Genomic DNA, 11377 nt, shown 5'->3' with positions numbered 1-11377 from the left:
TACTCTTCCTTGAGCTTAGCCCCTCTGCAGCTCACTCTACAAACGTATGTACGTTTTTCCAAAATGATGTGTAGTCAGGTAACTGCATAACTAGGCCCTGGCGCCGCCACTGTGTGCCACCTCAACCCATGAGTTCCTACTTGAACAACTCTGCTGCCAACCTATACTCCTTGTCATCGACCTAATAAAGCATCACGACCAAGTCTATAACTGCCATCTATCTGTCCTTTGCAATTGTGGTGCCCATCACAGGCTCTTGCGCCAGACTGTCATGTGGTATCCTGATCCCGACCTTGACAAAACACAACCCCATGATCCACGATGTGTGGGATGGCCTCCTCATTGCCTCGTTCCATGAGCGTAACGAGCCCTGCATCGTATTGTCCCATGAGTGTGGTGGACTCTTCGACATCAACAACCTGACTATGTGACAGTGTGCTCCCCTCCCATTGCTTCCCAAACCAAACCATGGCCGATTGTTCAGAACTAGCATACTAGCTTCTACCAGCATCCTTCATCTAAAGAATGATGGGTACTCTACTTAGTATGGAGAATGAAAGATAATGGTTATACTTTCAATGCTAATTTTTACCTGACAGGTCCATGCCACTAAGGCTAAGCTAGCGACTGGAGTGAAGTCGTAACAAGTTAGTTGTAATGGAAGGTGCAGCTAGATCACTTTCTTTTTAGGACGGGCAACTGCCAATGGAGCATTCACTGGATGGATCACCTGCTCTTCTAATGCGCATGTTTCCCACCGTGGCAGACAACATTGGTGCTTGGCACAACACTATAATGTTTTCAGCAACACAATAGTATTCAACACCGTGGCTGAGACATTCTGATTGATGCGTTGTCCAACCCTACTTTATCTTCAGGCATCACTGGTGAAGATGGGTCATGCACTTGCGACGTGTGCCGGTTCTAATGGCATCATATTGTAGATGCTTTTGTGATGTGGGATTATGAGGTAAAGGTTTGGGCCTTAAGGTCTTGGATTGAGATTTTTTTGAAACTATCATGTTTTTTATAGCAAATTCGGAAACTGTATGACTGAACGCATAAAAATCAAATCTATGACCCTGTCGGCCTCCTGCTGGCCGAAGATGAGCTTTTCGGCCAACTCCAGGCCGAAGTACAGTCTTCGGTCTGCTTGCGGCCAAAGAGTGGTGGAACAGGGCCGAAGAGCACTCTTTGGTCATCTGTAGGCCGAAGAGTACTCTTTGGTAATCTGTAGGCCGAAGAGTCCTCTAGGACCCATCTCTTCGCTTAAACGGCAGGACGAAGTTGCATGGCTCCTAGAGGACTCTTTGGCCTACAGATGACCAAAGAGTACTCTTCGACCTACAGATGACCAAAGAGTGCTCTTCGGCCTTGTTCCATCACTCTTCGGCCGCAAGTAGACCGAAGACTCTACTTCGGCTTGGAGTTGGCCGAAAAGCTCATCTTCGGCCAGCAGGAGGCCGACGGGGTCATAGATTCGATTCTTATGCATCAGGATGTATAGTTTCCGAATTTGCTATAAAAATCATCATAGTTTCAAAAAAAGAAATCTTGGATTGATTTGTAGACACCGGAGGTGCCACCACAACTTGATCTAAAGGTGAGACATCTAAGCGTGATTGCTATGCTCAACGAGCGTGAGTTGCTGATCGAATATGTATGGCATGCAATAAGATTGATGAAGATGAGATGTGTTATTTTGCATGTCCATAGAATGATATGCTTCCTTTTACCTTGTAATATATTCTTGAAATCTTTGTCATGTTTGTTGCATCCTTCTGGTGCTATGTATGTAACCAGTAGATGTACTTGGATTGGATATATATTTTTTGGTTGGGATGAAGTAGCATTATTTTCGATGCAATCATCTAAAGGCGAGTCGTTGGAGTGCACGATCTGATTAGTGCGAGTCGTTGGAGCCATGTATGCATGCGTCAGAATTAAAGTAAGTCTCGGATGCGTCGTGTTCTAAATTTGTAATTAGTTTAGGCGCCACGAGATCATGCTCCCTCCATAAACTATAACGGCTCGATGTGGTGACCGCACCAACACCCATTCAAATCATAGCCAAGACGGCCAGCTTCGCCTCCCCTCCCACACCAGCCATGGCCCAACCGGCAGCACCAGCTCCAGCTCCACCGATGAGTTCACCAGAGAGCGCCACCGCCACCGAGAGCTCACCGGAAGACGCCCTATCCGAAGAGAGCCTCAAGGGCTTCATATCCTCGCTCCCGTCAAGGGAGGGGTGGCCGAAGCCGCTCATCCAGTACAAGGGCTACTGGTTCAAACCGGGGATCCTGGATGGGGTCCTGCACGCCAGACAGGCCTTCGCGCCCCGCGCCGACGACGTCGTCCTCGCCACGCAGCCCAAGTGCGGCACCACCTGGCTCAAGGCCCTCGCCTTCGCCATTGCCACCCGGTCCCGTCACGACCTCGGTGCCGCCGATCACCCGCTTCTCACCCGCCACCCACAGCACCTCGTGCCGTTCATCGAGATCCCGGGCGCTGCTGGCGGCCATGTTGACCTCAGCGCGCTCCCGTCCCCGAGGCTCCTCGCCACGCACATGCCCATGTCGCTGCTCCGGCCGGAGACGCGGTCGCTTGGGTGCCGCGTCGTGTACCTGTGCCGGGACCCCAAGGACACACTCATCTTCAGGCTGCACTTCGAGAACAAGCTGGTCGCACGGGGTGGCGGCGCCGGCCTGTCCATGGACGACGCCTACGGCATGTTCTGGGAGGGGTTCTCGCCCTACGGCCCCTTCTGGGACCACTGCCTCGAGTACTGGGAGGAGAGCGTAGCCAGGCCGGACACCCTCCTCTTCCTCAAGTACGAGGAGATCAAGTTGTTGGTTTTGATCTGACGGCTTAAACAAGCCAGTTAGATCTATTAGTCTAACAAAAAAAAGGAAAAGATAACGTTAAAGGAAAAGGCCCCACGCACCAACGTACGTGGGCTTTTTATCCCAACTGAGGCGCCTTAATCGGGGGCACCCAAACCAACTGATGGTTTAGGTCCCCTGTCGCCAGCGCTAGATAAAAGGGAACGGGAGAGGGTTGGCAGCCTGCGCGATCACAATTCACGTACGGTTTCACTCCCCTCCCGATATTCTCTCACCCCATCCGATCAGGGGGAGCGCTGCAGCGACGGGAAGACCTACTCCAGCCGCTGCTGCCGTCGCCGGGCAGTGCCGGTGGCGTCCTGAGGGCATCAGGACGTTGAGGAGGACTTCTACCTCGACTACATCACCTCTGCATCAAGCCTGCACCAAGCAGGCGATCATGTCCACTTCCGTGACACGTAATGATCCCCTAAACCTTTTCTCTGTTCATGTTTTAGGTGTTCTAGATGCAATCTGTTCCTGCTAATAGCATCCCAGAGATGCATAATTTTTCCAACAATGGTATCAATCGCCAGATATGATTGCTTTTAGATCCCTATATCATGTTCAGTAAACCAATCTCAAGTTTAGGCCCTCTGTAGATCAAGTTTGATTGCTACTGTTTTTTGATGTTGATGTCAATTGCCCACTGTTGATGATGTTTTAATTCCAATTTGCTACGGATCAGTATTGCCACCTAAGTTCATCAATTCTAATTAATCTAAGTTAAGATCTAATGCTCACCTTCATGTTAAGTTGATTAGTATTGATCATGTTTAAGTCCTGTTTCCGTATGCATTATCAACATAGAAGGCAGAGGGATACACGCACGTCAACAGTAGCAACCCCTCATGTGTAAGAACCCTAGATTTTTTTCCCCAAATTCGTAAGAACCCTAATTCTGCAATTAGGAATGTTTTCCCCCAAATCAAGCACTGATGTACACGATTTGAAAAGAATGAGGAGAATCCTCACCTAACGCGCCGCGTACTCGCCTCTTCCCTTCGGGGCCCGCGCAGCGCCCACCGTTGCGCGAGGGTGAAGACGCCGCGACGCCGCCGTCCTCGGGACGACGCACGGAACGAAGTGGCGCCGCCGCCGCTGCCGCTCAAATGGACGCGCCCTTGTTTGGCCGACGCCGAGCAAGTCGCCGTCGCTCCTCATGCCGCGGTGGCCGGCGTCCCTCCACCCTCCTTGATGCGCCATGTGCACGGACGCTGGGGCCACGCTCGACGGGGGAGCGCGCGGGATTCATCCTGCTGCACGCTCCTCCGGCGAGCGCAGCCGGCGCGCCGCCATGGCCGGCGCGCCTCGAGCCGCCGTCGAACGCCATCGCCGCTCCCTGTCGAGCGTGAAATGCGGGGGGTCGAGGGGGAAATGAGCTAGGGTTCTGGCCGGGCGGCTGTTTTTGTTCCAGCCGCGATCGACGCGGACTGTCGATTCCAATCGGACGGCCGGCAGCATCGCTCGGCTCCGCGCTGGGCCGGCGGACGCCAATGGGCCGATTCCGGCTGTGGGCTGCGGCCCAGGTTATGTCAGTCCAGCGAAAACACACACACAAAAAAAAATTCTGGGCTGGGCCGTTTTACGTGTAGCTGTGGGGTATTTCGGGCCAAAATCACTGTCGCGATTTTCTGTTTTTCCAGTGCGTTTAAGTTAATAAATATTATGATTTGCACTGCTTAAACCAGAAAATGCGTAAAAATGTAATAAACACATTATTATTCTGGGTAAAATTGAACCAACGAGATATTTTATTCAGGATTTATTATGTGTTTTTGGATGATGAAGTTTTTTTTTGGACATCAAATAATGATAATGTTTTTTTATGTTGATGCTTAAATTAAGAATGAAATGACTCTAATTTTAATTCGGACCAACGTTGTTTTATTATTATGAGTCATCCCCTATGATATTTTAAATCCATGTTTTTTCTGCCCAACGGTGTTTTGACATGGAGTTGAAATTAAATACTTGGCATGTTTGTTTATTTACCAACGTAAATTTATAATCATGCAACTTTACTTATGAACTTTTATGATGATTTCAGCTTCCGCTCCATTCCGGTCCGACACGATCGAACCACTTACGGGGAGTAACTTCCCTCGTTGGAAGTCCCAAGTCGAATTATGTTTGGGTTGTAATGAATTTGACTATGCCTTGAGGGAAGAAAAACCTGTGGCACCTGTGGCGGGTGTCACAGGGTATGCAGAACTCAAGAAGGAGTATGATGTTAAGATGGAAAAGTGGAATAAGTCCAACCATATTGCGCTTCTCATCATGAAAGCGACAATATCGCCGGACATTTCTGAAGCACTCCCTAAGAAAGATACTGCTAAAGATTTCCTCACTGAAATGGAGGAGCAATTTAAAGGCTCCGACAAAGTGTATGCTCATGAGCTTTTTGCTAAACTTCTTCAGAAATACACTATTGACGGAAATGTTAGGCAGCACATATTGAGGGTGGTAAATGCTTTCACCAAGCTTAAGGCTTTGGAGTGTTCTTTAAGTGAAGCCCTTCTTGTCATAATTATTCTTGAGTCTCTTCCTGAAGAGTTTGAACAATTTAAGGTCAACTATAACTCTCTAAAGGAAAAATGGCCACTCTCTGAGATGACCGCAAGGATCGTCCAGGAGGAAGAAAGGATCATGAGGCAGAAAAAAGACCATGTCTTTCATGTTGGCTCTAACAAGAGAAAGCATGACGGACAAGGTTTCCCTAAGCCTCAGAAAAGGCAAGTCAAGAAAGAAGGCACTAAGCCATTCAACCCTAAGGCATTCAAGGGTAAAGAAGCCGGTGGTTCTTCTTCTGCTCCTAGCAGCTCCACTGCTGGAGAAAATGCTTGTAACTTCTGCAAAGAAGAGGGACACTATCAAAGGGACTGCCCAGGCTTTCTAAAATGGATGAACAAAAGAGGTATTGATGAAATTACTTTTGTAGATGAATCACTTTATGTTGATTTTTCAATAAAGTCATGGTGGATTGATTCAGGGGCAACCACTCACGTTGCTAACTCTATGCAGGGATTCGATACGATCCAAACCATAAGAGGAGGAACAAGAAAGCTTAAGGTTGCGAACGGAGTTGAGGCCGATGTTGAAGCTGTGGGATCTCTCACGTTGGAGCTACACACTGGCCACACTCTTAGATTGAATAATGTTATTTATGTGCCTACCTTAAGTAGGAATTTGATTTCAGTTTCTCGTTTAGATGATGATATGTATGAGTGCCATTTTGGCAAGAAACAATTTGCTTTGATCAAATGTAATAAGAATGTAGGCATCGGTGTTAGACGAGGCCAACTATACATGTTATCTCTTCATAATGATTCAGTTATGCATGTGAGTGATGAAATTAATGTTGAGAAGAAATGGAAAGGAGTAAGTAATTCTTCGAAATTGTGGCATTGTCGTTTGGGCCACATTTCGAGGGGGAGAATGGAACGCTTAGTTAAAAATGAAATACTCCTCCCATTAGACTTCTCAGATGCAGACAAATGTGTCGACTGCATTAAAGGAAAATTTGCAAAAACAATTAAGAAAGGAGCAGTTAGAGCCACAAGGGTTTTAGAATTAATTCACACCGACATATGTGGACCCCTTAATATTAAGTCTGTAGATGGTTTTGATTCGTTCATTACATTCACAGATGACTTTTCCCGCTATGGGTATATTTATCCCATACGTGACCGATCGGAAGCTTTGGAGAAATTCAAAGTCTATAAAGCGGAGGTTGAAAATCAACTGAACGCAAAAATCAAAGTTGTACGGTCTGATCGCGGGGGAGAGTATTATGGTAGGCATGCTCCTTATTGGCAGATTCCTGGACCTTTTGCTAAGTTCTTATCTGAAAATGGAATCATTGCTCAGTACTCAATGCCTGGTGAACCACAACAAAATGGTGTGGCCGAGCGCCGCAACCGCACCCTTATGGATATGGTGCGAAGCATGCTTAGTCACTCGAGTTTACCAGTAAGCCTTTGGATAGAGGCATTAAAGACAGCTGCACACATACTAAATCTTGCTCCAACTAAGTCAGCACCTAACACACCTTACGAGATGTGGGCGGGAAAGAAACCGAGCTTGAATTACTTACGAGTGTGGGGTTGCCCTGCTGAAGCTAAAGTTTTCAATCCACAACTTAAGAAATTGGATCCAAAAACAGTTAGCTGTTTCTTCGTAGGATACCCTCATAGGGGAAAGGGATATCGTTTTTATTGTCCAAATCACACCACCAAGTTTGTGGAGACTAGACAAGCGGTATTTTTTGAGTATAATGAGATCACAAATTTAAGGGAGATCGATCTTGAGGAGAAGCGGGTTTGTGTACCATCCCCGACTATCCAAGAGATTGTTTTTCCAATACGAAGAAATGTGACATCTGATGATCCTGAATCTCACGGTTCAGTCTCTTAGTCGAATGGTGATCCAGAAACTAATAATGAGAATCCAAACACAAATGAGGATCTCCGAGAAAATAATGAAAATGATGATGTTCCACCACCACCTCCGCCCATGGGTAGACCACGGCGTGAGAGGAAGAAAGCCATATCAGATGATTATATCACCTTTTTGATGGAGGACATGAATGATATGGGAAAGGTGGAGGATCCAACCTCATATAAGGAAGCCATTAAAAGCGAAAATTCGTCCAAATGGTTGGTTGCCATGGAAGACGAGTTGAAATCTATGGGCTCAAACGATGTATGGGACTTAGTAGAAGTTCCCGATGGAGCTAAGAAAGTAGGCTGCAAGTGGGTCTACAAAACCAAGTATGATTCCAAAGGGAATGTCGAACGGTTCAAGGCAAGGCTAGTGGCAAAAGGGTATACACAGAGAGAAGGCATTGATTATAAGCAAACTTTCTCTCCTGTGTCAACCAAGGATTCTTTCAGAATCATAATGGCATTAGTAGCTCATTACGACCTGGAACTACACCAAATGGATGTTAAAACGGCATTTCTAAATGGTGACTTAAAAGAAGATGTCTACATGGCTCAGCCAGAAGGCTTTGTTGTGGAAGGAAAGGAACATTTAGCATGTCGTCTAAAGAAATCAATTTATGGCTTGAAGCAAGCTTCAAGAGAGTGGTACCTCAAGTTTGATAAAATTATCAAAACTTTTGGTTTCACCGAAAATGTTGTGGACAACTGCATATACGTTAAGTTTAAAGGCAGTAGGTTCACATTTTTAGTCCTATACGTTGATGACATATTGTTGGCATGTAGCGATAAGGATATGCTGCATGAGACCAAGAATTTTCTGTCATCCAGTTTTGATATGAAAGATCTTGGTGAAGCCTCGTATGTCCTCGGCATCGAGATTCATCGAGATAGGTCCAGAGGAACGTTAGGACTATCTCAAAAGGCATACTTTGAGAGAGTACTGAAAAAATTCAATATGCATAAGTGCTCACCCTCACCTGCTCCTATAGTTAAGGGCGATAAGTTTGGGACATTTCAATGTCCGAGGAACCAATGTGAAACTGATCAGATGAAGTCGGTTCCTTATGCTTCAGCTGTTGGAAGCATCATGTATGCTCAAGTGTGTACACGCCCAGACTTATGTTTTGTAACCGGGGTGCTTGGCAGATACCAATCAAATCCAGGACCGGACCACTGGAAGGCCGCAAAGAAAGTCTTGCGTTATATGCAAGGAACTAAGGACTTCATGCTTACATATAAAAGAACTGATAACCTAGAAATTGTTGGTTATTCAGACTCTGATTTTGCCGGGTGTGTGGATAGTATGAGATCCACGTCAGGTTATATATTCACACTCGCGGGAGGAGCTATATCGTGGAAAAGCTCCAAACAAACGTTAACTGCTGGATCTACGATGCAAGCAGAATTTGTAGCATGTTATGAGGCCACCGGGCAGGCTGTATGGCTAAAGAATTTTATACCCGGACTTAAAGTGGTTGACAGCATATCTAAACCAATTTTATTGTACTGCGATAATGAACCAGCAGTTTTCTATACGAGTAACAACAGGTCAAGTAATGCTGCCAGACACATTGACATAAAGTATCGTGTTGTGAAAGATAGAATCCAGGATCAAACAGTTGATGTTAAACATATAAGAACGAAGCATATGCTTGCGGATCCGCTAACAAAAGGCTTACCACCCAGTATCTTTCGTGAGCATGTTGCCGGCATGGGACTACTGGAGGCCTGATGATTCTGGAATAAGAGGACCATTAAAATAAACCACTCCCCAATTAGTAAAATGTTTTCCATTTCGAAATAGGCGGGTGTACTATAAGTGTTGAGGTTCTATAGCGTTTTGAGCTGTTGTAACACCTCACTTTGGTACATCATTCCTATGTAGAATGGGCGAATGAAGTTAAGCCTAACGATCAAGGGGGAGAATGTTGGTTTTGATCTGACGGCTTAAACAAGCCAGCTAGATCTATTAGTCTAACAAAAAAAGGGGGAAAAGATAACGTTAAAGGAAAAGGCCCCACGCACCAACGTACGTGGGCTTTTTATCCCAACTGAGGCGCCCTGATCGGGGGCACCCAAACCAACTGATGGTTTAGGTCCCCTGTCGCCAGCGCTACATAAAAGGGAACGGGAGAGGGTTGGCAGCCTGTGCGATCACAATTCACGTACGGTTTCACTCCCCTCCCGATATTCTCTCACCCCATCCGATCAGGGGGAGCGCTGCAGCGACGGGAAGACCTACTCCAGCCGCCGCTGCCGTCGTCGGGCAGTGCCGGTGGCGTCCTGAGGGCATCAGGACATTGAGGAGGACTTCTACCTCGACTACATCACCTCTGCATCAAGCCTGCACCAAGCAGGCGATCATGTCCACTTCCGTGACACGTAATGATCCCCTAAACCTTTTCTCTGTTCATGTTTTAGGTGTTCTAGATGCAATCTGTTCCTGCTAATAGCATCCCAGAGATGCATAATTTTTCCAACACAAGTCGGACCCGGTGCGGGTCGTGAGGAGGTTCGCGAGGTTCCTCGGCATCCCACTGACTGAGGAGGAGGAGAGCTCCAGGGTCGCGGAGGAGGTGGCGAGGATGTGCAGCTTCGAGACGCTCACCGGGCTGGAGGTGAACCAGGTCGGCGGCGTCAGCCACGGGAATAGAGTTCACGTTGATAACTCTGTGTTCTAGAGGAAAGGCGAGGTAGGGGACTGGGCGAACCACATGAGCCGCGACATGGTGGAGAAGCTCGACCGCATCGTCCAAGAGAAGCTCCAGGGCTCAGGGCTTGTGTTTTGAGCAAGAGTCATTTGTTACGTGTTCTGTTCTCCTTTGCACTCTGCTGCTTCTGGTTGGGGAGAGGAGAGCCCTATGTTGATTCTGATTTTTTTAATTGTTTGGATTGCTTACAATATGTGTAATGTGGTATGTTTGATTGTCGTTTAATTTGAGGAATAATAATAAAACAGCATATGGCCTCATAGGGTGGGATACACTTATTCAGTCAGCGGTACATTTGCCACAACTAGCTGCTCTGTAACTGTGATTCTACTGGTCTGTATTTTATCTGAAAGAGTGTAAACTGAAGTTTTCATAGTGCACAATCATGTGAACAATAGTCATACCAGAGTCTAGATGCATGTGAAGGCATGAAGTCAGACTCTCACTCCTCTCGTTACTCCGCATACCTAGGAAAAGCCCACCAGACAGATATGATGCAACCCAAAGCCTCTTCTTCCTATACATCCTACGCAACCATGTCTGTGTTCTCTTCGACTGCCATTTAACAGTATACACTGGTTATTTCTCCTCAAAGACTTTACATGAAGTGGCATAATAAAGTAGAGACCTGAACTCTTTTAGAGACTTATGATGAATGTGTTTCTGCATGTTCTTCTTGATATGCCACGAACAAGGATGATGCCAAACGTCCGGAAGTACCTTTCTGATGGCCTTTATCATAGCTGCATATCCATGAGTAATTACAGACCTGGGATTCTACTAACAATGAGCTCTCAAGAATGTCTAAAGCAGCCAAACATCGTCTGTGTATTCCGTCTCGTCAGACACAATAGCACAACCAAACACCGTGGTGCAATGGTGGTTGTTCAAACCGACAAAAGGAATACATGGCATCCCATACCTATTCATCTTGTATGTGCCGTCGAATATGGTTACATCACCATAGTCTCGTCGTGATTGGCAATCACACCAGAATAGGTTTTTCAGTCTTCCTTCATCATCAACAGTGTGCTCAAAGAAAAAAAATCTGGATCCCTGTCCTTTTTGGTCATCATGATCCTAGTGGCAGTGTCAGCATCACCATGTGCAAGCAGTTTCATTTTCTCTCTATAGCACATATTATAAAACTTCCTCCTCCCAAAACAAGCCTCAGCATAGGACCCGTACCTACTGAAGAAGTTATAAAAAATGATATGTTTCCTGATCCCAGTACCTGCCAAAGTTAAGATCTCAGCTTTATGAAATTCTTTGATCTGATTATGAGACCGGAGAAACGTGACTTCTTCCGGTCTAGCTAGAACGTGACTGTGATCATCGG

The 11377-nt window shown here is 46.4% G+C and overlaps 2 protein-coding genes across 2 annotated transcripts; both read left to right on the top strand.

The window, feature by feature from the left end:
• Nucleotides 1–2108: 2108 nt before the first annotated feature.
• On the top strand, nt 2109–10008 carry LOC123040197 (cytosolic sulfotransferase 17-like). Its single transcript, XM_044463110.1, has 2 exons — nt 2109–2852; nt 9814–10008. Exons 1-2 carry the CDS (start codon nt 2109–2111, stop codon nt 10006–10008), a joined length of 939 nt encoding a protein of 312 aa, XP_044319045.1.
• On the top strand, nt 4885–6352 carry LOC123040196 (uncharacterized). The gene is made up of 2 exons (XM_044463109.1): nt 4885–5799; nt 5907–6352. Exons 1-2 carry the CDS (start codon nt 4920–4922, stop codon nt 5951–5953), a joined length of 927 nt encoding a protein of 308 aa, XP_044319044.1. The 5' UTR covers nt 4885–4919; the 3' UTR covers nt 5954–6352.
• Nucleotides 10009–11377: the final 1369 nt, after the last annotated feature.

This window comes from Triticum aestivum, chromosome 2B (assembly GCF_018294505.1).
Source record: "Triticum aestivum cultivar Chinese Spring chromosome 2B, IWGSC CS RefSeq v2.1, whole genome shotgun sequence".
In the NCBI taxonomy this organism is placed as follows: domain Eukaryota; kingdom Viridiplantae; phylum Streptophyta; class Magnoliopsida; order Poales; family Poaceae; genus Triticum; species Triticum aestivum.
The sequence above is the reverse complement of the archived record's forward strand: the minus strand, read 5'-3'. Positions and strand labels throughout refer to the sequence as shown.

Bases quoted from the DNA above. Each gene is read 5' to 3' on its own strand.
- LOC123040197 (XM_044463110.1), top strand. From the start codon at position 2,109: ATGGCCCAACCGGCAGCACCAGCTCCAGCTCCACCGATGAGTTCACCA. The intron at 2,853-9,813 runs GTTTTGATCTGA...TTCCAACACAAG, and splicing joins ACGAGGAGATCAAGTTGTTG to TCGGACCCGGTGCGGGTCGT.
- LOC123040196 (XM_044463109.1), top strand. From the start codon at position 4,920: ATGATGATTTCAGCTTCCGCTCCATTCCGGTCCGACACGATCGAACCA. The intron at 5,800-5,906 runs GTATTGATGAAA...AACTCTATGCAG, and splicing joins AAAATGGATGAACAAAAGAG to GGATTCGATACGATCCAAAC.